The sequence below is a fragment of the Rattus rattus genome, chromosome 4 (genome assembly GCF_011064425.1).
Source record: "Rattus rattus isolate New Zealand chromosome 4, Rrattus_CSIRO_v1, whole genome shotgun sequence".
Lineage (NCBI taxonomy): Eukaryota > Metazoa > Chordata > Mammalia > Rodentia > Muridae > Rattus > Rattus rattus.
In genome coordinates this window covers 110,352,748-110,380,418 of record NC_046157.1, presented here as the reverse complement: position 1 = coordinate 110,380,418, position 27,671 = coordinate 110,352,748, and the positions used below count along the sequence as shown (strand labels likewise).

Genomic DNA, 27,671 nt, shown 5'->3' with positions numbered 1-27,671 from the left:
TCTGTTTCTCTTTTCTCTCTCCTCTGTCTCTCTGTCTCTGTCTCTCTCTGTCTCTCTCTGTCTCTCTCTGTCTCTTTCTTCTCTCTCTCTCTCTCTGTGTGTGTGTGTGTGTGTGTGTGTGTGTGTGTGTGTGTGTGTGTGTGTGTATTACAGTTTAGAGTACTGATTCAGTCACGGGCCTGTACTGCCTTTCATCTTATCTGGATTTTTCCTCTCTTACGTGCATGCACTGCCTTTCAAAAGTTATATAAAATGTCAGGAATGAAAGAATGACTTGTATTTGCCTGAGAGAAGACCGCACAGATTCCATACCTGTATTTATGAATGATGGCATTAAATAGCTTCCCATCTCTCCAGCAGGTAGTGAAGTTTTCACACCGCACTCCGGCATAACCTTCTGTCGCCTGCTGTGTCCACAGCAGCAACCTTTCTTTTGCAGACATATCCTCTGACTCTCCGGTGACATGGATGTCAGATATCTAAATATAACAGAAGCAAATAGACCATTAGGAAGGAAGGAAGGAAGGAAGGAAGCTTAGAGGGTAAAAGTCTACTATGTGCTAAGTACTTACGTCTGATTTTCCTTGATCCTATAATTCTTATTGTTGTACTAAATATATTACTAAATATACTCCCCATTTTTCAGAGAAAAAAATTGCATTCCAAGCAGGCTTCCATATTTGACATATCTGTGTCCAAGTTAAAAGCTTCCAGTGAAATTTTAAATACAGAACACACTAATTTTACAATCTTTGAAGGATAAACAAACTACAACAAAACCCCAAAAGACAGAGAATCCAGGCTACCCCAAACTGAGGCGGCATAATGACTTCATGTTGATACCATGAGAGAAACAAGAAGAACCGACTCACGGAAGCCTTCATGGATGTAACAGAATGCTAACACACAAAATACAGAAGACACAGTTTGGCCTTGTATTTGTAACGAACTACTGATCTTTTCTTTGACTCATTCACTTTGATAAGCCTTCTCTGTTTGGTAGCAGATGGTAGACAATGACAGGCAAGCTGTCATTTTACCTGAGTTACGGTATCCATCTCAACCATCAACCTGCTCTTCACGTAACTTTAGACAGCTGTTCCCCAAAACGGTATCTTCCTGGTGATTCATTTTAGTCAACAGAGTATATTTTAAAAGCTTGATTTATATGTGTGTGATTTATACACCCATACACACACACACACACACATACACACATGTATAATTAAAGGTAACTATATTGGACTAATTAAATTTATTTAGTGGGTACACCTCAAGCCAGATGGCCCAGGAGACACACACACCGTGGTGACCCTCAATGCTAACCCATTAGAAGCTGCCCTGCAGATGGGGCTGCAGGCTAGACGTGACAGTGCAAACCTGCTTTTGTATTATACCGCAACTGCACAGCAGGAAAAACTGGACATTCTTTGCTAATGAGGTCTCTTAAAACAACTGAAGTGACTTTTCCCTCAGATGCAAATAGAGCAGAAGTAAAAGCCATAAATTACTCTGTGCAGAACTTGGTCCAAAAAAGTATTTCATGGGAAGAATAAGAAAACGGTGCCCTCTCTCATTTTTTAAGTCTAATCTGTGACACTTTTGGCTAACAGCCTGTAAATATTGCTGTGACACCTTGCTCACTCCTAGTAAAGTTGTCACGTGTGTTTTGTTTGTATAGTTCGGAGGACTCCTCCTGAGCAGCGAACAGGACATGGGTGTGCAGTGTTCTCTCAGAGCCCCTTCCATTGAGGGATGGAAAAGAACATGCATCTCCAGGGAATGCGTTCGCCCAACTCTGTGATCTGGGTGGTCCCTGAGCTGCTGCCAACTAGACAGGGCACGAAGCTTCTTCACCAGGGGCTGCCCAGTAGTTCCACAGCTGGGAATAGCACTGATAGATAACTGTTCCCCATCAGAGCATGGTGTAGAACTAAGAGAGCAAGAACAGGAAGCAAGCCAGAACCTGGAAAAAAAAGTGTGTGTGCACATTTATGTGCATATGTGTGTGTGTGTATGTGTGTGTATGTGCACGTTTATGTGCATATGTGTATGTGTGTGTGCATGTATGTGCGTGTATATGTGTGTGTGCCTGTGCACATGTGTATGTATGGATATGTACATGTGCCTATAAATGTGCATGTGCTGTGCCTGTGTGTGTGTGTGTGTGTGTGAGTGTGTGTGTGTGTCTGTGTGTGTGTGTGTTAAGTCACAAACCCCTCTGCAACAGAAACAGAGGCCCAGGGCAGAGCAATGAGACTGGCTTCAGGTGTGTGGGCCAGCTTCTTTATCAAATGAGAGGTAGGTGGCTGCTGACAAGGTTTAAGGCCCCTTTCCAGATAGACTCTTATTAAGAGGTTATAAACACAACAAAGAACTCAGAGGTCAAATACAGAGTCAAAACAACTGTAAGTAGAGAACAGGCCAGTGCCAAGCTTGAACAGGAAGTCTTATTCTTCCCAGTTACCACAAGAGGCAGGGGCATGGCCACTCCAAGGCCCCCGAGGCAGAAAGAAACACTGCAGCACACGAGCTCTTCCTAGGCTGGCTGACACTACCAGGTCTGCTGCTGTGGAGGAAAGTGGGGCCTTTGCTCCCTCTTCTCCTCGGCCCTACAGAGGCGGCTGGACAGCATCTGAGCTGAACAAAGGCAGAGACACTGGCTTTAAAATGTCTGGGATTTAAAGTTGGAGCCCTGTCTCTGTTTTATTAATCATCTTCTCTAAGAATCTGTGCTGATCTCCATGGCACGGGAAAAAGCACCATGCAGGGACAGACCACATAACACACAGGAGGATTTTGTTTTTATTTTTCCGTGAGGAAAAGAATTACCACCGTTTTCTACTCTATTGCTTCCAAGGCTGTTGAGATGTAATTATGCTGGATGACTTAGTGGCATGGCCCATGGGGAGGGATTTGCTTCTCTGTGATTACAAACTCAAGTCAGGAAGCTGCAGAGGAGTGTTCTCTCTCTTGTAACCAAACGGCAGTTACTACATTGCATAGGATTGTAATGTAACCAAACGGCAGTTACTACATTGTGTAGGATTGTAATGTAACCTAATGGCCCTTACTACACTGTGTAGGATTGTACTGTAACCAAACGGCAGTTACTACATTGTGTAGGATTGTAATGTAACCAAACGGCAGTTACTACATTGTGTAGGATTGTAATGTAACCTGATGGCAGTTACTACATTGTGTAGGATTGTAATGTAACCTGATGGCAGTTACTACATTGTGTAGGATTGTAATGTAACCTGATGGCAGTTACTACATTGTGGAGTAGAATTCCAAACTAGCATGGTGCTATCATCACCCTGCACAGAGGAAAAGCCTGTTCAGGGTAGGCTGCATGTTTTACCCAGTGTTACCATGATTTATTGACACCTAGCACACAGGAAATACATGTTCAATGTACTTTTTATTTTGTGTTCTTGATCCTTTTTACAAAGGGGGAAGCAAAACCTGCACTTTATATTTTCCCTGTTCTCAATGTATAGAGGACTGTTTCTGCTGTTGCCGGTTCATTCAAGAACATTCTAGGTCAATCCAGTTATAAAAGTAATTATCCACTGATGAGCAAAGTTGGTAAATTTGCTCGTTAAGGTGCCAGTGTAAAAGGCATGAGTGCTATCCTATCAGAGAGACGTCAAAGATGAGTTTAAAGGTCTGGAATAGTTCCAAAAAATAGGTCTTATTTTAAAATAATTTTTAGGTGAATTCTAGACTGTCAGTTACACACATACTCACTTAGATTATTACACATGCAAATTACTTTTTATTCTTTTTTTTTTTTTTTTTTTTTTTGGGGATCTGAACCCAGGACCTTGCTAGCTTCCTAAAAAGCGCTCTACCACTGAGCCAAATACTGAGCCCCCAACCCCTACTTTTAAGATTCTTAATTTAAAACTACACACTCAATTATGCCAGGAAGCATGGTTTACACTGACGACTAACACACCATTTTCCACTTCTCGGGCTATTCTCAATTAAGGGATCATCCGGTTACTGAGCCTTTCCACCTGTGATGTGTGTGCTTCGCTTCTCCCGACCTGCCCCCCACAACTCCAGACTTGCCCAGAAATCACACCCCATAACAACCAATGCCTCCTAAGTACCCGACATTGATCCTCGCTTTTGACTGAGTTTCTTTTGACCTCGTCTTCGGTCTCCTCCACAATCCTGACTCACCTTCAGCAAAGTCCTCTAGGCCTGCAGGGATGTCTTCAAAGCAATGTGCCTATGGTTACAAGATCTCACTTTCCCATTACAGGACACTGCAACTCTACTCCAAATTCATGCCCCGTGCCTGTTGGGCATCTGAGTGCATTCTACAAGCCCCATCCTCTTTCCCACTTTCTTTCACTCACTCAAATTCAGCATCGTTGGTATGAGCCTGTCACAAAGCAATCCTATCCATCTCAGACACTAACTCCTGGCACACTCTCTCCCACTGAGCTCCACCCTCACCCTTAAGAAATGCTACCCCTCCCAACTTTGATGCACGTCATGGCCGTTATAATTCAACGTGCTTGACACCGTATTTCTCATTCTGATTCATGTGCCCCTGACTACATTCCTACCTCAGCGAACAGCCCACCACTTGCCTAGTTCCCATAGGTCAAAAGCTCTCTCATTCATGATGCATCCTAACCTCTGCAGCCACTTTCTCTGGTTCTCCCTCACCTCTAACCCTCGACCCTAAGCAGCTCTCATACAGTGAACAACAAGAACTGCCATGTCTCTTCAACCCAGCATCCCCGTGCCTTGCTCAGATACCCTTGATAGCTCCAACCACAGCACGCAGTCAAATACCCACCCCAGGAAGTGCTGGGGAGTAAGGAGGTCCTTGTGCTCACAGATAAGCATGAGGGGAGCCAGTCATGTTAAACACACAGGCTGTCCCTTCAAATGGAGAGGGTATGTAAAGAGTTTTCCACCCAGGGCTAAAGCCCAAGTTAGTTTCAAAGTCGCTTTTAATATAAAATGATGTTCGGGTGGGCTTCCGACAGTTCCACCCTTAGCAGAACCTCCGCCATCTTCCACAGTGAATTCTCCCTACAGAAATCCGAGGGTATGGACTGCTGTGCCTTGGTGTGCTGTTAAAAGACCTTATTTACTAATGAAACCAGCCTTGAACTCAAGGAAATGTTATCCAACTTCTCAACTAAGCAGATTCTGTGAGATTTGGTCTCTTTTCTGGTTCCACTGCCGAAATTGAGAAGTTCATCACAGGCTCTACCTAAATCCATTCCCACAAGATGTAACTTAGTTCCGTTCACACGTGACAGTTCTGACCCATCAAGCGTGCCGCCACAGAAACAGGCCAACGGTTGTGTGCTTTCCGCGATTCACGCGTGGATGAACAGGACGATCCCGGTTCCAGGGAATGAAGTGCTATCCGTTCCTCACAGAGCAAACCCGTCCCAGGGCACAGCAGAGTGTGCAGGTTGCCGTCACCCCTGGTCTACATGTAACCCTTCTCTGATAAGTGATCCCAAGTAAGAAAGAAGAGTCTTCAGAGGTCTGCGCCAAATGCAGATACTTTCCAGAGCCCCGTCAGAAGCTGGTTTACGAAGAGCACTACCCAGTTACTAACCTGCCTATGGGTTAGCTAATAACCATCTGTCCTGAGGTTCGCCCTACCTGTATCAGCAGTGAAGTTTGTTTCTGTTCTATATCGCTGTGGCTGCAGGAGGAAGAATACGCTAAACCAGACTGGTCTCCAACTTGCAGAGATCCTCCCTACTCTGCCTCCAAAATGCTGGGATGAACGGTGTGCATTGCTATGCCTGGCTGTTTCTTTATTCTGCAGCCGCAGGTCGCCTCTGCTGCTTCTCTGCTGATGAAGTCCTACAAACTGTGTGTACCACCTGCTCTCTCTATATACAGGTTTATAAGTAACTTCCACCGTTAGAATGTTCTCTTCGTATTCTGCCTAATACAGACCCATCAGGCAGACGCCCGATGCCTACTAAATAGGGAGGTGTGTGGACGGGAATTAGGGAGGAGCCGAGTGTAAGTCAGAGTGACTGCGTGCTGTCATTTGAACTTCGGCATCAGCGTCTCTTTCCAGTAAAAGCAAATAAACTGAGCACCGCATGTAAGTGCCTCCAGGGGTCAGAAGCTGAGGCTCCCCGATTATTTATCTAAAAAAACAGAAAGCAAGAAAGCCCTCCCAAGCTTGGTAGGATATATCTGGAAGTGAAAGAAAAGCTACTACCATATCTGGGCCAGCTCCCCGATTTGATTCACAGTTGATTGCTTAATGGGAAAGCTGTTTCCCACTTGCTGGGAAAGGAGGGAGATTATCACTGTAGAGTCAGCAGGACCTGGGAACCCGTGCAAGGCCTCTGAGCAAAGTCAACTCGACCGACCAGACAACTAGGAACCAGGGACATCCTATTTTTGCAGATGTTGTCACCACCATGGCATGCACACAGCACAGCCCATTCCAAAGTCGACTCCAACACTCCCAGAAGATTCATTCACATTTTATTTAACTTGTTTTTGCTATGGAGGGGCTGAGACGGGGGCGTGCTCACCTTATGCAAGCATTTTGATAGAGACTTATATGTCCAAGTCTCGTGTGTGCATTTTTAGTATTTGAAAATAATTACGTGGGTTTTTAAAAAAAGTTTTAACAAAATGAGTGTTACTAGTGCACAAAGACTAGAAAAAGCCGACACAAGCTGTTTCTTGTAGGTAAAGCTGTGAGTCTGAAGATTAAGGAATCACAGAATTCAGACTGACAAATGGCTAAGCCATTTGGGGAAATGTGGTCACTTTAGTGGCCGACAAACTGAAAGCAAGACAGGATACTGTGCCCAGGGCCTAACCTCTTCCTTGGTTCCCTAAATTCCAGCTCAGGGTTTCTAGGCGTGAAATTTCTCTTTCACATTAAGGAAAACGCACTGTCCTTATAACAGGTGTATTTGTCTTTTTTTCAGCAGCCACTACTCAACTGCTTTAATTAACATCACTTCCCAATATCAACAGATACACCCGGCCACTGCCAGGAAAAGGCTGCTCTATGGACATCACCCTGTAAGGGCATCCTCTTGGTCCTCCCCAGTCTCAGGCTCTCCTTCACAGGAGAGTGTCAGTTTCAACAGGGACAGGGTAGCTAGTACCCAGCATGTCACATGGTTCCTGAGGCACCGACACACCTGGCTCTCTCACATCAACAGGAGACAACCAGGTTCGTTAAAAAGCAAACCCACAAACAAACACAGAGCTCTCAGTAAACTGGATGTGGTAAGTGATTACTCAGGAGGCTGAGTCCAGAAAGTCAAGCCTAACGTGGGCAACAACTAACAGATTCCATCTCAACCAAACTGATATTTTTCCTCCACTGACAGCCTGCCTCCTGCGTTCTCTCATATCCTAGTGACTCAATGCCTTTGTGTGAATCCTACTAAGGTGTAAACAACAGAAGGTAACTCCGAGAACTGGCTTCTCTCAGGAGAATGTCTGTCTGAAGAGCTGAGGTTTGAGGCTAACTCTGGAATCTGTAGAGGAACACACTGATCAGTGATGCCTGAAGAGAGAAGAAGATGACAAGGAAGACAGGACGCAGCAGCCTTGCTGTGTTTCATGAAACGCTTCTGGGATGGCCGGACAGAAGGGAATGTCTTAGTAAAACTTTTGAAAACGTTCAGAGCACTTTGCTTCAGAGGATGGTTAGAGGCTTTCCCTGAATCCATGGGAAACGATGACGAAAGGGTAAAGGTCATGACGCACTTTGCTCTACTTCTACCTCACGTCAATCAACACCACAGGAAGCCACACCCACTTTAGGGATGAGGATAATAAGACCTAACTTTAAGTTTTCTGACTAAAAATCTCAGATGTGTTCTTTATTCTACCACACTCTAGGAGTTGTAACCACTGATGCACCACTTCATTCTGGTAATATGGGAAGCGACATCTGAGACAGACGGTGGGCGTGGGAATGGCGCCTGGTCGAAGGGTCACCTATGCAGACACGAAGATACCTTAACCCCTTACAGTTTGCTAGCTCGTCTTCTGTCACCTTGACACAGTCTAGAGCAGGCTGGGAAAGGGCAGTTGGGAAAATGCACGCAACTGGCCGGTGGGCGCCGCTGCGGGGGCAGGCTCTTGATTGATTATGATTGATACTATTGCATCTCACGGTGGGAGGTGCAACCCTTGGGCTGGGGGTCCTGGGTCCTACAGGAAAGCAACAGAAGTAAGCCAGCCAGTAAGCAGTGCCAGGCTTCATCCCGTTTCCAGGTCCCTGCTCGGACTTCCCTAAATGATGAACAGCTCTGAAGAAGTGTGAGTCAAATGAACCCTTTCCTCTCCAAGCTCCTTAACACCGTTAGTTCAGGACAGGAACAGACTCGGTTAGACGGGAAAATGTTATCACGCAGAAATTGGGATTTCTAAGCATGTTTTATCAGAATGAAACATTCTTTGTAAGAATTTAAATAATGCTGAGGATGAAACTTGTGGTTGGAGAAGGATCAGCACAGGGACGTTTTTCTAAACCGAGAGGTTTTTCACCCAGGTACATACATCCAGAGAGGACGTCTGGGCCCCAGCATGGCAGCTACTACCCAGTCCCACCCTCCCTCCCCTGGGACTTCTCAGGGCATCAGTTTCCTTTGGTACAAAATGAGGAGACACAGGGTAAACTGAGGTCAGTATATCAGGAGGAACGCTGCTTAAACACCGATTAACACCACTTGGGACTGCAGTCAAGCAAAATTAACACCACTTGGGACTGCAGTCAAGCAAAATCTAACTCTGCACTGAACCGTCGTCAAGGCAAACACATATTTTCAAATTGCTTCTAACGGCAATTCATTTAGAAACAATTTAACTATTTTGGCAGAAATAAGTGTAATCAACACATTTTTTTTTAGTAGCTGCTTCCAAGGTTTTTTTCTTTTTAAAAAATGTGTTAGGAGGTTCCACCAAACATTTCAAGTGAAAATGTTGCTCAAACATTCTGCAACTGTAAAGATTACAAACCATCTACATGAGAGAAAGGGCTAAAAGAAAGACAGAGTGATAATAAACACTGGCGACCATCAGGCTGGGCTTGTAGGTCAAAAAAATTCACTAAAAATAAAGTTCCAACACTACATTGAAGACTCCGGGAAATTCCCTCATGTTTGTTCAAACATAAAAATCACCCGTTTCTTTGGCAGAAAAGAGAGGATTTCAGGCTTTTATAGCTCCTCCATCAAGTTTAAAATACAGGACACTGTAAAGGTGACTGGTATCCAAATTCTATGTAATTACAATTTCACTAATTAACTATAAACAGTCAAAAGTCAACAAACATACATTAAAAAGAGAGAAATGGTTCAGGTTCAGAAGGGAACAAATTAGCCAACTTTCTAAAGAATGACTCTTCGCTTCAGGATGCACAGAGTTCAAGCTATCACAGGACAGAAGAAAACGCATTCTGAGTTTCTAACAGTCCTTAGATCTCAGCATGAATTCTGTTAGCTGAAGCATAGGGGGAAAATAATGAATAAATATATTTCAGTAATACTGGGTTCCTCTTACATTTTAAGATGGCTCCAAATCTTTTAAAGCTTCAGATATATAAGTTAATGAAATAAAACGACCCATCTCTTCATTTATCCAGAGACCGCCAATATCTCTCCAACAGCCACACTGATCATTTCTAGTCCTTGACTCACTGGTGACTGGAGGAGCAGCACAGGGAAGTGTTATTGTCATTGGTTAATACATCCTGGCTCGTGGGAAGGGAGTTCAACCTCACCACCATGCAAAACCTGAGTTTTAAGGGACTTAGGGGGGGCTGGAGAGATGGCTCAGCGGTTAAGAGCACCTGACTGCTCTTCCAGAGGTCATGAGTTCAATTCCCAGCAACCACATGGTGGCTCACAACCATCTGTAAAGAGATCTGATGCCCTCTTCTGGTGTATCTGAAGACAGCTACAGTGTACTTATATATAATAAATAAATAAATCTTTAAAAAAAAAAAAAAGGGACTTAGTCCCCACCATTTGCTGCAAACAGCAGGCTGTAAGGTACGGAAAGGGGTATTCCACTGAACTCAGTGTCTTGTTATAATTCAACATTCAATACACAGTAAACAGTAGACAGTAAGTAAGAGGGGGAAAGAAAGAACTCAAAATCGGAAAGTGTATATTTACATACAAGAAGTCATGGAAATGTAAAACTGGGAAACGTGTGCAGGAAAAGGAGTATATCAGGCAAACAGCTCAGACAACTTGTGGTCATCGTGAAGTGAGTTGAGCATTCTGTTTAAACCTCCTGAGCCTCACCAGAGCCACTTCACAGGCATCGTGTTGTGAGGAAGTGGCTAGCACATAGTAGGACCCGCAGAAGAACACGGTTAATAGAAGACCATGATCTGCTCTGACGGCCTCTGTAAGAATGGGAAATCGCACAGGTGACAGTGGCTAAGTCACACTTGCTTTCTTCCTGATGGCTCTCAGAACTCAGACCTGACACACGCAGAGGCAGGCACTCGTACGCACGCCTGTACCCTTTGTCCTGACCACGGGGATCCACTGCAGATTCCCTTCCTCCTTTCCACTGGAATCACTGGGAGCGACACACAGGGTCCGTACTGTCAAAAATCCTCCCAGATTATTCTAATACACGGTTAGGTTAGAGAACCCATGGTCTGTAAACGGAGAAACCAACTGTCCTGTTGGTGATCACCTATCAAGACTGGGATGAAGTGGGATTTGTGAAACTGAACCAAAAAAAAAAAAAAAAAAAAAAAAAAAAAAAGAGTATGGGAAAAGCTACGGGGTGAAGGTAGCCACGGGCTACAGGAAGCATGCGTGTGCACAGCGGGTACCGTGCCACACATGGGATACAGGGCGCTTGGAGTGTGCATAGCAGGGGCCCCTTTAAAAGCAGACACAAAGCAGAAGAGAGCCTTAGCATCTCTTCTAGTGGGTTTTCTTCAGTTAACCTAAAGCAGCCTCACTGTGCTGCCCGGGATAAAGTGTCATGGCCACTCACAGACACAACTCCATCACTAATAAGCACGCGAGTTCTGATCGCTATTTCTGTCATGGGATGGCTTACTGCTTCTATGCCAAGCAGTCCACCACCCGACTGGGCACAATGGACTATTTCCTGGAAATTTCTGAACTCAAGCGAAGTTCCTGTCTCTGTGGAGGTGGGATTGTAGATCAGCAATCACGCCCGGGCAGAACGGCTGTGACAATGTAACAGACATCACGCCGTTAAAACAGCTACTGTCTCATGCTGTATTACGTTAGAACGCATTCACTGTGAGTCTTCTTTTCTTCATTCTGGATGCAGGCCGCCTACTCTGCCTATTCTGTATAATTGCTGCAGTAATCGAAAGGTGTAACATCTCTGAAAGCACTTTCCAATCTCAAAGCATCATACAAATCTAACACCCACCCACCCCTTTCCACATTAGCCACCTGTCCCAATCCCCGTGCAGACGTATGACATACTCATCGGGCATGTATGGGAGGGGAGCGTTAGCCAGGAATGCCTCTCAGCAGATTACTCGAGGGATTAAAGGAGAGACAGGCTGGTCATCTGCACTGCGAATGACCGATGTCACAAGACCAGGGGAGTTCAGGTCAGGCTAAGGGGCACTCAGCGAAATGCTCCCTATTCTATTTCAAAGTCCTCAGAAGCCCTCAAGGCCAACCCTGCACACAACAGCAAGGAAGACTGAATCAGGGAGACAAATATGAAGAACAATGTGAGGCAGACGAACTATGACTGCATGGCTCACAAGCTATTTCCTGGGGGCGGGGGAAATGCTAATGAGGGCTGGAGAGATGGCTCAGCGGTTAAGAGCACTGACTGTTCTCCCAGAGGCCCTGAGTTCAAATCCCAGCAACCACATGGTGGCTCACAACCATTTGTAATGAGATCTGGTGCCCTCTTCTGGTGTGTCTGAAGACAGCGACAGCATACTCATATATAATAAATAAGTCTTTTAAAAAATATTAATGAAGGGGCTGGGACCATCACCTACATCTAACCATCCATGAAAAGTGAAGAGTCCGTTGTAACACAGTTAGGAGGACAGTTCTCACCAAACACATTTAAGCAAACTGACGTGAGAAATCACCTGTAAGGATACAAGAAGAATGACCCCAGACAAACAACCATGCCGTTGACTCCGACTCTTTCTGTAACACAAGATAAACAGTCTTTCTCGGAACTGATGGAGTCAAAATGTCCAGGTACTCAGCCACAGTGGTAGCCACCTCCCTCTGCTTTGATGTAGGAGATGCTATACACACCATGGTAGCATAGTCACTTCATGGGCCCAACTGTCAGCCACACACCAGCACAGTGCAGTCACTTGAGAAATCTAACGGTGAGTAAGCCACACACCACTGCAGCACCGTCACTCAACAAATCCAACTGATGAGTTTGTGATATTTTTCTAAAGAAACTTTAAAAAAAAAAAAACCTCATCTGGTAGAATAGATCCCAAAACCCTTGACATGAGGAGAATTACAAAAGAGCCTTGTTAAAGAAACAGGTTTTTAATGACTCCCCACAACGAAAAACAACAACCACAGAGCGCTAACTTGATGGTAAATTATGAGGGTAGATAAATGTGAGACACCAGAGCAAGCAACATTTATAAACATGGGCGACTGGTTTGCTTTCTGATGCACTGGCCTTCATGCCAGACCTACACAGAGAATGCCTCCACTGGATGGTTTCCTCTTAAAATGCAACCAGCGTAAAACATAAACAGAACTTCATGAGGCAGAACACTGGCAAGGTCTGCGGTGTACACAAACAGGAACTCAGTCACCAAGGTCAACAATGACTATGCACACGAACCCTGGTAGAACCTCCTTTGGTCTCTGTCCAGGGAGCCACACCAGTGACACAATGACCTGCCCACGAGGCTGAGCGTCATGGATACCACGTATATCCAGACCTTCTCTGGGTAAAAGATAGAGTTAGGAAAAGCTTAGTGGAAAAGGAAAAAAACAAAAAAAACAAAACAAAAACAAAAAACAGTCCTGACTTAGCAACGAGAAGTCATTTAGGTAATGCACTTCCCCGGGGAAGTAAATTATCCTCATCCAATTATATCTGGAAGATAAGTAATTTGTCCAAAGGTAAATATCAATGTCAGGGGGAAAAGAGCCCAGCTTCCTGGCAGCCTGAGTCACATCCCAGTCCCAATGACATGCTGCCCCAACAATTTCTGATGTCAAACAGGGGCCATGGAATCTGGGCAAGCTAATGTTTGACTCTGCCCTCAGCACCCAGGAAGACCGAAAGCAATTATGTGAATGTTCCGTGCATGACAGCTGATAGAGAACTGGAATTTGGCCTCTTGGACTATGGAACAGCGAGCCGGAATGCGGAGAAATGTACTGTGTGCTACACGGTCACTACATATCCCCCGATAGACAATACTTCATACTTTAACTGACACGGTGACTGAACCTATTTGGGGACTACAGTTTGTATGGATATATGACTGGCAATAATCAAATGGGCATATTTAGGCAAGCTATTGTCTCAAACATTTGTCAGTGTGTGTGTGAGTGTGTGTGTGTGTGTGTGTGTGTGTGTGTGTGTAACATTAAAATCCTCTCTGCTATCTACACAGAGGTATTCAACTGTTTTCTAATGTAACTTTTACCTATCACAAGGCTGTTTCTGAAGACTATTACAAAAAGACACACCAAGAGCCATGAACTGGAGACACCAAGCCTAGGCGTCCCATTAAACCAGTGCTTTCCCATGTTATGCAACAACGAAACCTAGCGCTATTTAGAGTGAGGGTAAGAGACATGGGTAACACTCAAAGTCGCAGTGTTGACATACAGGCTAGTATGCAGATGGCATTTTTTAGAAACTGCAACCACTGTAGTCTGGTGCGAGGAGGAGGAGGAGGAGCAGTCACCTGCACCAGTGTCACTTACCTGGCACCTGTCATCCCCAGGTGCGTCCTTGGAGACAGAGGACACACTAGCATGGAGGGAATGGTACCTCCTTTTGGTGAGCTGATGAGGGTGTGCTGTGAGAGGGCGACCTCTCCCAGCGCTGTCCTGTTCCAGGACACTGCTGCAGCTTTTTGACAGGTTTCCCACAAGCACAGTCTTTTCAAGGGATTTCTCTGTGGCACAGAGAATGGGGCTTGAACTGGACGTCTTTTGGGAAAGAGAAACATCGTTTCTTCTCAGGAATGTTCTGTGTTCTGTGTTGATTTCATCTAAGTGTCTCTCCCTCTCCGGGCAATATGGAGGGCTATCTTTTTCTGAAATCGTCTTGTCCGGGATGCTAACCTGTACTTCTGAGTATCTCCCATGAGCAGAGGAAACGGCCACTAGGTAGGGGCAGCTGTTCCCAACACTGGGCAGAGGTTTCTGTTCACCATGGTCTGTGGCTGTCTTCCCCAGCTGCACACCATCTTCCGGAGTGGGGCTTGCAGCAGGGCGCTCCCACACCAGTTCTCCGGAGGCCACAGCTGGCTGTCCCCCCGCAGGCTGACCAACACCCTTCTTGCCTTCTCTTTCTCCGCTTTGTCGCACTGGCTCGGTGTCACCCTCAACTTTCTGGCGTGGTTTTCTTCTGAAATACTTTCTTCCCTGAGAGTATTTTTCAGGACTCAAGGGACTTTTGGCAGGATCGAAATACTGCTCTTCTTTCTCAGCCCTCACGCAGCCACAGACATTCCCCATTTGATTCACGGGCACTCACGGCTCCACGAACTCACTCATTTCAAAATCCGGGGCTTCCAGGACCCGCTCCGCCAAGTCCCGAGACTCCGCTCTGATCTGGAATTCCTAGCAGACTGCGTGACCATCCTCTTCAGCCTGAAGCCATGTTGCTTATGAGAAAACCACTTGCAAGAACTGCTGTGGCTCCCTGCCAGCTGGTCCTGTGTCTTATTAGGCACTGACCGTGGCTCGTTCCTGGCCACCAGTCCTCTCAGACAAACATGACTACTGCTCAGTCAGTTCAGACACCAGTGAACTTGCACAGCAAATCCTGGAGACCAGGGCTCTCGAGTTAACACAGTGCCTTCTGAAACGCGAACACACACACACACACACACACACACACACACACACACACACACACACACACACACACACTGTCACCATCTGCATTAACCTCTGAAGCTAAGCGAACAGAAAGTAAACACAGCCAGGAGACTTTATTAGCAAAGTGCCCTTCAAGTCTCAAAGTGCCTTTCGAACTCAAGTTCGGGGAGCCTCCCCTGGAAACGCCAACTAATTTCAGGGCCTACGGACAAATAAACGAAAAGCTTACGGGTCTCTGGTGTGAAGACTAATTCAGAAAAAAGTAGCCTAAAGATAAGATTCAACAATTGGATGAAGAGAAGATTAAATACTGAAAGCTAAAAACACCTTTAATCAAGTCTAGAGCCAGTCTTTTTAATATGGTTTAAAATAGCGTTCAAATAATAAATCTCTGATTATCTGCTCACTAGGACTGCCACATGACCAGAGAACTACGTGAAGGGATTTAAAGGTGGAGTACTTGGCTGAAGGAAGTGCCTGCACGCTCTGCACACTTTAGGGCAGTTAAACTTTATGCTCGGCAATTGCACTTGGGTTAAATATTAAACAGCTTTAGCAGGGTCAGGGTGGGAAATTAAGAAATCAGTATGAATGAGGATACTCTGAGCTGTGCGTATTCCTAACCCTGAGTCACAGACACGGTGCAAAGAAAATCAGCGTGACAAGGAAGACATTGTCCCACAAGCCAAAGTCAGCTGGCAAGTCAGTAACTGCCCTTCCTGAGGTAGTCTTCCTCAACCAGAAAAGGAACTCAACATGTTTTACTAAGGAGGAGGGGCTGTCCAGTCAAGCTGACCTCCTGATGTTGCAGAAGGCTGTAACACTGTAAGGGTTTTCTTAATTATTTATAAAGAAAATCAAACGTTATCCAGTGATATATCCCAGACGAAGGCTAGGGGGAAAAAGTCTTGGGTTTGTTCTTAAGTTTTCAACGTCGGCCAAGACAACGCGACATCGTTTAAACGTTGAATGGCTGCTGTGTATGCTGCCAGGGTGGAGAAGCAGGCTGGGATTGGCACACCCTCCACCCTTCCCTCTGGCCCTGCCAAACTAAGCAACTGTCCACGGTTAGGTCACACGCCCTGTTCCCTTCCAGAAATGGCTTAGCTTTCGCATCTGCCCGGTAACTGGTACTTTTACAGCCTTCCCTCCAATGCCCTGCCGGGCCTGGCACAGACTAAACTCTGCCTCAGACACTTAGGATTGTATTTCCGTTGCCGACGGATGCGCCCCGCCCCCCTTGGTTACAGTTAACTCCAAATAACCCTTTAACAGAAGGCACGGCACACGTCATCACCATCTCACAGACAGTGGCTTTTGACTGGAGACCATCGGGAACGTAATGCCGACCTTCTGAATGTCAGGCTGAAAGACAGTTCCAATTTTTGATGCTCAGACGCGGTTTTTTTAAAGACCCACCGCTTGTTCTCCTGAAGAAAACTGCCTTATGTATACAATGAATAGAGGAACTGAAGGCTGTGTCACTCTGGGTACAGCCAGGAGTTCTGCTCCTCAACCAGCAGCACAGCACTAGGAAATGCTTCCTTTCATTTATGTTTTACCCAAAATACCATATTCAAACTCTCAATCCTCCTGCCTCTAATCCCTGATGTAGAGACCCAAGCAGTGGCTGACCTAACGCGTCATTCTTAAGGGACCCTTTACCTTAGCACTCCTCAAATGTATACTCTACTTGCACTACTTCTAATCCCCGTCTACGGGTATTCCCATCCGTCACTCCCTTCTTTCTGAGGTAAGTAGCCATTCCCATCTGCTATTTCCTTCTTTCTGAGGTAAGAAGCTGGGCACCGTTTCCTCCCGTCTCCGGAGGCATTTGAGACCACTTCCATTCTTCTTCTGCGGTTTCATCCATTCCTCTTCTCGCTGCCTTACACACCTCTCTGAATATCCCCCTTCTGTTCCCACAGCAAGACTTGCTCCTGCCCCACCCCGAGTCTTCTGAGGACCCTTTCTCTCCGACAGAACTGCAGACACTTCTATGCTGGTAATCCCCTGCACCTCTGACATCTCAGGGATGTTCTGCTCAGCAGAATGGGGCAGCTCGCTAACCCTTCTAACCCATCCGGACGGTCGAACGCCTTCTGCTCACCACCACCCCAGATCTCACGCTGTGTTTTCTTAGACTTCAACCTGCACCTTCTTCTCCACTTTCTATACCCCGTGGCCAAGTTTCTCTCTTTTTCCAAATATCACCTCTCAGATATAATTTTTATCCCCGCCTGGCCTATATCCCTCCCCTCTGAAATCATTTCAGTTTCTTGAAACCACCCTCCACCGCCATGACTGCATCATTTCCATCTCTTTGACAGAGAATTATCAATTTAAAAATTATCATTTTATCGATCAGAGGGTGGAACACATGTACAGGGGAGGTCAGGGGACCACTTCTTTTTTTTTTTTTTTTTCCCCAGAGCTGGGGACCAAACCCAGGGCCTTGCGCTTGCTAGGCAAGCACTCTACCACTGAGCTAAATCCCCAACCTCCAGGGGACCACTTCTTAAAGTCATTTTTTTCTACCATGCAGGCTCCAGGGTGCAAAGTCAAATCTTCAGATTTGTCAAGAAAAGCCATTGCCCACTGAGTCATCTCACTAGCCCATCAGGTTCTATTTATTTATTTGTTGGTTTGTTTATTTATTTAAATACTTCCCCCCCTTAAGCGTAGAGTGGCCATCACCAGAAAGAATAAAAACCTCAAAGAATAAAATCCTGTTTCCCTCCCCTGAAGTCCTTTAAATGACCCCTAGTGATCTCCACTTAAACTTCAGACACAACCCAGTGAGGAAGTAGCCAGCCCCCTCCAGTGAGGGGCCTCAGACTCTCTCAGTGGTGGCCCTTGTAGTTTCAACCCTAATTTTAAAAGCTCTGGCCGTAGTCCACTGATGCTAAGCAGTCTACATGGAAATAATTTCTGGATCATTTCTACTTAGATTTCAGGATTCTGGTAATACAGCCTGCTGGGTCCCACAAGCAAGTCCTACATGCCTGGGTTTAATGCTGTGGTCTCTTAGCTCTTCTCAGGGTGGGGCCTTTACTCCTGTGGAGTCTTGGCTTGCCCTGACGTCAGCAGCCCAGTTGACTGGACACCTTCATTACCAGTCCAATAGGCAGGCCGCTCAACACGGTGCCTCCACTTACCCCGCTCGCCCCGTTCCCTACTGCTGGGACTCTCCAGTTGCCTGTGAGGCCCTGGGGATCCTAAGCCACCCCTCCTAGGATTCTTCCTCTCTAGACCTTTTCATATCGCTCAGATCCTGTCCCCAAACAAACTCCTGTGTTTTCCAGTATGAGTTTAGTAAGTTTTACTCTCCCTGCCGCCTTTAAAAAGGAAAAAAAAATATTTAATTTAAATCCCCGCTTCCTTTCTGATAGTAAGCTGTTTATTTCCTTCCTTCAGGATCTGACTGCCCACTACTACTGAGGGCCTGACGAAATTCTGTGAGACTATGAGCAGTTAACAAATTAAAGCAAGTTACAGAGGGGAGTCACCACGAATCAAATTACAGCTCTGAAAGGCAGTCACTGCCCCTTAGGCACAGCTGTTTATGGTACTGGTCTTCTAATCTGGCTCTTTAGAATACACCTACTGCCATCTAGTGTCCACCAAAGGAAATTTAAATAATTTATTTACAATAAGGATAAAATTACTTTAAATAAGGATTTTGAGTCATAAAACCTTTAAATGCCTAAAAACAAGTGATACTGTCCAGAGAACAGAAGCAGCATGTTTGCACTTAGGGAAGAGAAGGCTCTGCCTCTCAACTCTAAGACTGCAACAGAAGGTCTTAGAAAACACAGAAGCCCCCAGAGACCAGGAGACAAGGCAGCAGCCTCACAGACTTTTTACAATAACTGAGGTACTGTTAAGAAACTAGCCTGAAATTCGTTTTCATTCAGAGGATGTCAAACACCTTCTCACAGGCCACCTGAAACCCAAGACGCAGCGACAGCAATGACGATAAGCTGGACTCACCTGGAAGTGCAGAATTATTGTCCATATCAACCCCAACGTCAGCTTAGGATTCCCATCTGTTATGTCATCATTCCTAATATTCACTAACTTCACCTGTTTGCACGGGAAAGAGAGAGAAACAGTGATCACTGTAAACCAGTCCCGGGTTCCCGTCACCTGCAAAGGAAACGCTAAATGATACAAAAAAACACAGACTCTAAACACATCTAAACACAGACTGGGTACTGCTGGGGTTCTCTCTTCTAGTACTGAAAGTGACCACTTGTCAAAAATAATGATGGCACCTGGGTAAATATTTATGACCGTAAAATTAGGGGAGAAATTTTCTTTTGAAGTAAAATTATTTTACTCTTTTAGTCGAGCAGAAAATGAACCCAAGTTCAACAACTTGCAGCCCTACCACAGAGGGTTTTCATTCTCTACCATATGTACTTCTGTCACGGGTTATTTAAATCACTGAGCTTCTAGAAGCTGAGTCAACATCAAAGATCCGTGTGGTCCTCAGAACCGAAGCCCATCAACTGTGTGTCGAGCTTCGGCGTCTCAGGTAAGTAAGTGTGATCTCGCACCCTCACTGACGTGAATACCAAGATTATTACGCTGGACATTCCTGTTTCTTATTTCGGGGTGCATGATGGAGCAAGGGAGCTACTTTGCCAGCCCTGTCCTTTGTCATGTGAGAACGCAGGCCGCCCTTGCCAGATCCTAAGGGCTACTGTCTTGATCTCCAGTTCTCAGTCTCTAGAACCACAAGGGGTGAGTTCTGTTCTTTATGTCTTTTTTACACAGCGTGAAAGCTCCACAAAGCAGTCCCAGCCGGTTAACTGCTTATAATAAACAGAAGACTGTTGTGTCAGGAGTAAGAACCCGGCTAGCACAGTTTCTAGAAGGAGGGTGTGAACTATAAAAACATTCTAATACACGTTCACATCAAGTGTTGCCTCAGCCCCTACTGGGAGCCACAGCAGCATTGTGATACATGGTTGCCATTCAAATGTCTACTGGCTTAGGGAGGTGCATCCCAATGCTGCCAGTGACGCTTAGTCCCTCCTTCTGAGCTCACACCTAAGACTACTTCCTTTTCTCAGCAACAGTCTTTCAAAAACACTGTTAAATATTCGCTTCACTAATGGTGCACAATAATTACCATGGTTCAGACCCAGTTAACCCTTTACATTCCCTGAGTTGTTCCTAGACAGATTCATTTAATCATTCCAAGCTAGAGTCTGAAAAATGTCATACCTGGCGTCTTTTCAAATAGTCGAGTGCAATCTGTACATTCTGTAGCCTGTGAAAGCGCATCCGACCCTTCTCTCGGGGCTGAGGGTAGAAGATGGAAAGTGTGAAAATATTACAGTTCCTAATGCCACTGACCATGCTAATTTCAATATATTTTTCTGCTCATCTTAATATTTTTAAGCTGTTTGTTAGGTAGGCACAACAATTTTTCTTTTAAAGAGGCTTTTAATTCTTCTCTACTATCTGGGACTGAATGAGGGACCTTTTCTCAGTATATTTTAAGTATACGATTTATTCCAGATGCTTCATTTAAACAAGAGGAGAGCCACAGAGCTTAGAGACTATTAGTGCTTGCTAACAGAACAATCATGGCCAAGATGTGCTTAGCTATGAATCTGCAAAGGTAACCATAATTCTCCATTTTACTTTTAATATAAACTATCGGCAAGACAGGTTTTCTAATTGCATTTATGGATTTATGAAAATGAGGTAAAACAACATGCAATTAGTACATTAAAAAAACAACACTAAGGGGAAAGACAAGTTATTTAGCAGTGACAGAGGAGAGGAAAAGGTGGTCCACACTACGCAACAATGTTTCCTCTGTATTCATTGCATCCAGCCTTCGGACGAAGCTGGATGTAACACAGGACAAAGGACTGTGTAACTTTTGTGTTACGTTGGATGTGACTGCTTTCCTAGTCTGGGAAAAGTGTCAGATCTTAGTCATTTTCTCTCTTGCCGTTTCCCCTGGCACACATTAGCAGAAGGGAAAAAGGAACTGGGCTGAAAAAAAAAAAGCTTAACAAAGAAACAGAGAATATGGCTGGGATTTCCCCCATGAAACAGTCTAAGAGCAAAAATGGCAGAAGAAACTGACCCCCTCCCTCTTAACCAGGAGCTGTTGACATCTAAGGTGGCAACATAAAAAGATGGCAAACCGTAAAAGGGAAAAGGAAGTTTGGCATCAGGGTAGAGAGGATGCTGAGAATTGACCAGTTGGATCTGTAAAAGCACAAATTCCCAAGGAAATCGGGGGGGGGGTGTCAGACGGCCAGAAAAGCTCATCTGTCTCTGCAAAGGTGGCTGACCTGTGTCAGCTAAGTGTCCGTTAGTCCCCTGTGGATTCTATGGGATACAAGACAAAGGTCTTGTCCCCTTCTACGCCACCTATGCCAATAAGTTTGACTTAAAGGAAAACTGTGAACACCTATGCCTCCCTCTCCCCAAAAAGGAGCAATAAATAGTCATGTTGGAAATGTCGATTCCAGAAGGGACCGAATGAGCATAAAAATTAGTGTACTAGTTATCAGGATCCTAATGTATACGGAGTGGAAAAACTCTAAAGTAGCGGGGCACCGTAAGGTATAAACATGTCGGTCATTTCAGCTCTGAAGGTAAATCTCAAGAGAGAAACATTCCCTCCATCCAGTTTGTGAACGGAGGCGTCGCTCACCCTGTCTGGGGTTGGGTGGTGAGTTACTGGCCTGCCGGGTTAGCACCGCACACACCGCACACGGCCTGCTAGGTTAGTGCGTTACGGGGGCGACACCTACCCCCTTGTCCTCATCCTCCACCTCCTCATGCCGCTCACACTCGCATGCTGCTGATGCACTCACCAACCGTAAGGTCTTCAAAAAGTCTCGCTCCCTCGGCTAATGAATATAACAGACAGAAGACAGGACAGCGAGGAGACAGACAGACAGACCGGGAATGAAAACAAGAGCATGAGCGGAACATAGTGAGGGAGAAGAGGTCACCGAGCAAGGGAGCAATGGTCACAGGGAGGGAGGCGATGCCTGGCCTAGCCCAGCTCTCAGGAAGGACGCTCCCTTGATACGCACGAGTGTTTCCGTGTGCGGTTACACTCGCATCTGACTGACTTTAAGTCAAAAGCGAAACAACAAAATGTTAAAAAAAAAAAAAAAAAGCAGAAAGAAAAATAGTATGTTAATTATAGAGCCTGTCACGAAAGCGGGTATGTTCAGGTCCCCGTTCATGTCACATGAAGAGAGATGCAGAAGCAACTGAACAGAACGGACCCTTTTCTTCTGGCTGAGCTCGGAGTTCGAAGAGCAAATGCTGCAGTAACCTAACATCTGAGCTGCAGACGCCCTGCTCTCGTGTCTACGGAATTATACGCTCCGCAAAACAAACGAGGAAACCTCGCACTTACCAAGGTGTCTCCGGACAGAACCTCCAGGAGGGAGATCAAATTGTGCCCGTCCCGCAGATCCTCGTAGAGATCGTTCACGTGCTTGCGAACCTAGGGCAGAAAAGCGGCCATCTTTACTCCCGCGGCTCAGGATTGACCGGGCAGGGTTACTGACAGACAGTGCTTCACGCGGTGTTCACCTGTGCACCCTCTTTTCAGTTCTATCCTCTCATTACTCAAAAACAGTTGTAAATTTAAAACCTAAAGAGAGGGTTTTCAGGGTGACAATCCATATAGATGACAAGGACCACTAACTTTTTAACAACCCCATCTGAATATTATCCTGGACTGCAATAGGATAGGCCTACGATTTTTATCCCTGACACAATGAGGGCCCCCTTAACACTGAGTCGTACTTTTACTGCCAGCTGGTCTTCAAGTATCTACCACATAACAGATCCAAGAGGCACTATGTAAAAACCCATCAATGAAAGCAGGGGTAACAGTACCCGGAATTCTATGGACTATTTCTACAACTTCCTGTGAGCTCTATCTGCTGTAAATACTCTTAAAAATTAAAAATTAGGAAGCCTCTATCCAAATCTTTTTCACAAATTAATCTTTGCGATGGAGAATGTAAATAACACTGACGTGAGGTTGGTATTCAGCCTCTGACAGCTCCCTGTGTCCCCTCACCTGACCTGAGCCCATGGTTGTAGAACTAGAGATAGTAAAGGCTCTTGGAAGACCCTACCCAGTCTGCACCACGGGGACAGTGCAGCAGTAAGTTACCCACTACAAGATCTGTGCCACACAGACAAACGTCACTGCAGGCCAGAAAGATGGCCGATCCACAGGGGCAGAGACACTCCCACATTTTTTTTTTTAACCTTACTGCAAGTCTGAACTGTATTACGTTGAGATGCACACAGGAAAGGAACCAAAGAAAAGGTGTACAACTATGGTTCTCAATCCACTGGCTGTGACCCCTCTGGGTGTGTGTGTGTGTGTGTGTGTGTGTGTGTGACGACCCTTTCACAGGGGTCACCTGTCAGATATGCTGCATATCAGATATTTATGTTACAATTCATAACTGGAGCAAAATTACAGTTATGAAGTAGCAATGACATAATCTTAGGGTTGGTGGTCAGCACAATACAGGCAACTGTATTTAAAGGTCACAGCATTAGGAAACTTGAGAACCATTGCTCTAGAAGGTTCAAGAACCAGAACCCCACCTCCTTTACCCAGGGCACAATCCCTGCACTTGTCCGTGTCTGCAGTAAATTCTCCAAATTCTTAAGTATGAACCACGTGCCATTGGACTTCTAAATGTCAAGCAAACACACAGCATGAAGTACTAAAGTGATAGAAGCCTGGGGTCAAAACTGTACAAGAAAAACCTAATGACAAACTGAAGCAAGCCTTTAGCTTGGTATGCCTTTACTCCCCAAACTGTGTGTGAATAAAACCCAGGGCCTAATATGCTTGTCAAGAAATCTATCACCAAGCCACACTCCTACCCCACTGCAAATTATTTTCTTAGTGTTAAAAATATGGGACTAATGTGGAGAGCTTTTGGGGCTGCTTGGCAGGAAACTGACATTGGGTCAGGACAAGGAAATAGGACTACTCCAGGCAGGAATAGAACTTTGGGCCAGGAATGGGAAGTTAACTCAGGCAGGAATCTGATTTTAGGCTGGAACAAAGAAGTAGGCTTCAGGCAAGAATATGACTTTGGGCTAGGACAGGGAAGAAGGCTCAGGTATCTTGGTCATCCTGATGAGCCCTTAGAAACATGATCATGGGACTTTATTTATTGCCTTGATGTTCCTTAACTATGTGTTTACTGTCTTGCTTGTTCTCTTAACCTAGAACTGACCTTATTACTTGAGTGTAATTATAATGGTATAAAAGCAGACTAGGAAAAAATGAACCCACCTCAGCCTCAGAACTGGCTGGGGTCATGCTACAATGTTGTCTAGATGTTTTTTTTTCTTTTTAATCCTGGCTCCTGCCCTAGAGAACCTGTTGACTGACTGAGCTCGCTTGGTCAGACTAATGAAGAAATTTCCCTAGGAGTCCCACTAAATTTACTTGTTTCTAGGCCCAGTCTAGACCCTTTTTGCCAGTCACAAGGTCTCTGAACACTCACGTATACATTTGGTACAAACTAACAGACACAGACAACACATAGGCTCGAAGGCTGCAGCTCTAGGGAACTGCTGGACGTGGCAAAAGTGAATTACTGTAACCTGGTTCTCCATCTTCTCAAACTCAAGTTTTAGTTTTGACTTCCCAATTCCCACGGGATAGCACTGGAATAGTCACGCATTACGCCACAGTAAAAGAAAGTTTTAAAATAGTTTCTCTTTGGCAGGAAAATGTGATTTGAAAGATAATTTTAGGTAATGTTCATTTATAAAATGTGTAATTACCCAAAGCAGTTATGAAAGTATTACTGCTCTGTGAAAGTATTTACCTCAAGTTATCTTTGATTGACAATCTTCAATTGACAATGGCCTCAGAGTTTTAATTATAATTCAGAGGTGAAACACTTTTCAAGGGCCTTTTCAGGATATACATGCAATATACACGACACATACATGATATACACACATTACCATATAACACACACACACACACACATTAATGACGTTTTCGGGCACACACATGACACACACAGGCACATATGTGTGTCCTAATAGAATGAAAGCACTATGTAATTATGTGATTGCATACTAGAACCCTATAAAAATTCTCAGTCTGTATGACCTACTCGGTGCTTGGTAGGCCCACTGTGCATCTAACCCTGAATATTTCCCTGTGTCTGCAGTGCAGCCAGGAAGCAGCCTTACTGTAAGGGAGCCTGACCAGGACCACCAGAAAGCCCAGTAACACAGTAACACCACACAGCTAGTGATGCTCAACTACTGGCCTCCAATCTCAAAATAACTGAACGTGTGGTGTGGATCTGACATGCTTGCCCCGGGACAGTGGTAAACATGCTTCTCAGGGTGGGGCCTCCAGCTGGATCCTGCCGGACAGAGTCCTCCCACACCCCACATTCCACTTCCTGCCACCCTCCCTCCAGGACACTGTAGCTGGGGTGTGATTCGGAACACTGATCTCATAGAAAGGCAATTTCACAACTTGCCGTGCTAGGAGATTGCACCCAGTGCTCCTCACCAGAAAACTTCTTAGAATCAAATGCCATTTATGCTACAATTAAAAAAAAAAACAAAACAAAACAAAAAAAAAAAAACTTTTTGATCAGGCTGGAGAGATGGCTCTGTGGTTAAGAGCACCGACTGCTCTTCCAGAGGTCCTGAGTTCCCAGCAACCACAGGGTGGCTCACAACCATCTGTAATGGGATCTGATGCCCTCTTCTGATGTGTCTGAAGACAGCTACAATGTGCTCATATATAATAAATAAACCTTAAAAAGCATTGATCATGCTTCAAAAGGAAAATATTGAACCACACAAAACCAAACTGGGGAAAGAAGAAAGTAATCAAGAAGAAGAACAAGAATTTGGAACCTGTATTTTAATTTTGCTTCTCACTCTGACCCCATGGCCTTGAAGCCCCCCACCCCCACCCCAAAGCTATGCAGGCCTTCACTGTTTCCTCGGGGAAATGGACGCACACAAAGGGAAACCTGGAGTTCCGAGTAGAGAACAAACATTCTATGGTCTCAGGACAGGATTACTATTTTATTAAATTAATGACTTGCTAATTTAAAGCAAAATGTATAAAACAGGGGGTTACTTTTAAGTCTGGGAACATAATTTTCTAAAAAATTTTAGGAGAGAAAAAAATCCGAGTAAGGTTTGTAAGGCTGCCACCAATGGCGGCTCCATGTTACCGCCTATTGTCTTACAAACCAGGCCCTTGGACCCTGAGACGGTGGGTGAAGCTCAGCATAGAGCCTCATACGTGTGAATCCTGGGTCCTCACCTCAGCACCCAGAGCAGAGGTAGCCTTACCCCTGTGCTCCCCATCTCAGAGAAGCACATTCCACTGTCATTACAAAATGGCAACAGAGAGAATGGATTCCTGAAAGCTATCCTCTGGAGTCACAGGCACACTGTGCACAAACACCCGTGTACACACACACACACACACACACACACACACTGCTGCACAAACACCCGTGTACACACACACACACACTGCTGCACAAACACTCGTGTACACACACACACTGTTGCACAAACACCCGTGTACACACACACACTGTTGCACAAACACCCGTGTACACACACACACAGCTGCACAAACACTCGTGTACACACACACTGTTGCACAAACACCCGTGTACACACACACACTGCTGCATAAACACCCGTGTACACACACACATACACACACACACTGCTGCATAAACACCCGTGTACACACACACACACTGTTGCACAAACACCCATGTACACACACACACTGTTGCACAAACATCCGTGTACACACACACACACACACACACACACACACACACACACACATACAGTGCCTTCTAAAATGCTTTAAATCCACACCATGAAGAGAAGAGGTGGTAATGGGGGATAAGGGATTAATCTCCGGGCTCTGATCAACTGGACAGTTAAGGTAAGCCAGGGAAGTAAATAGTTAAGCCAAGACAGAGGGCTTAACTGTTTTACTTTGTCCAAACTCTGAGTCATAGACACTTGGCCTGCTAACTGCACTTCACAGACGGCTACTTTAACTACTCCGGCTACTTTAACTACTCCTCCTCCCCCTCCTCGTCTGCATCCCCCTCCTTCTTCTCCCCCTCCTTCTTCTTCTCCCCCCTCCTCTTCTTCCTCCTCTTCCCTCTCCTTCCCCCCCTCCTCATCCCCTCCTCCTTTTCTCCTCCCCTCTTCCCCCTCCCTTCTCCCTCCTCCTCTTCTTCTTCTTTCTGCTTTCCATCTAAAATTAAATGCAGTCCCCTTACTTTTTTCCTGTGAGGCAAAAAAAAAAAAAAAAAAGTCTGAATCAACAAGAGTGAAGGAAAGGATGAGCAACGTGAGAGCATCGAGACGCCCTAGGGTTAAGTGATGCACCCCGAAGACTGAGACAGCCTTTCTTCTGTGCCACACAGTCTTCCTCGAATTCTCCAGTGCTTGTGCTGTCTGTCCGTCTGTCTCTTTCTCTCTGTTGTTGTGTTTTTGAGACAGGGTTTCACTATGTAGCCCTGGCTGTCCTGGAACTCGCTATGTAGA

At 45.3% G+C, this 27,671-nt stretch overlaps 2 protein-coding genes across 6 annotated transcripts in view; both read right to left on the bottom strand.

Annotated features, from left to right (window-relative positions):
* Dst (dystonin) overlaps window positions 1-27,671 on the bottom strand; it is a 396,852-nt gene that overhangs the window by 178,413 nt on the left and 190,768 nt on the right. For all 5 annotated transcript variants that reach the window (XM_032900894.1, XM_032900896.1, XM_032900895.1 and 2 more), the window contains 4 exons: window positions 22,471-22,560; window positions 20,298-20,375; window positions 19,056-19,148; window positions 313-479 (listed from right to left, as the gene is read on the bottom strand). In XM_032900894.1, the coding sequence (XP_032756785.1) occupies window positions 313-479; window positions 19,056-19,148; window positions 20,298-20,375; window positions 22,471-22,560 (428 nt within the window). The remainder of the gene's footprint in view (window positions 1-312; window positions 480-19,055; window positions 19,149-20,297; window positions 20,376-22,470; window positions 22,561-27,671) is intronic.
* LOC116899271 lies at window positions 13,017-15,089 on the bottom strand. The gene has a single exon (XM_032900893.1). The coding sequence runs from the start codon at window positions 14,694-14,696 to the stop codon at window positions 13,782-13,784; it is 915 nt and encodes a 304-aa protein (XP_032756784.1). The 5' UTR covers window positions 14,697-15,089; the 3' UTR covers window positions 13,017-13,781.

What these genes read in the sequence shown, in the direction of transcription:
- LOC116899271 (XM_032900893.1), bottom strand. Translation starts at nt 14,696, where the DNA reads ATGGGGAATGTCTGTGGCTGCGTGAGGGCTGAGAAAGAAGAGCAGTAT.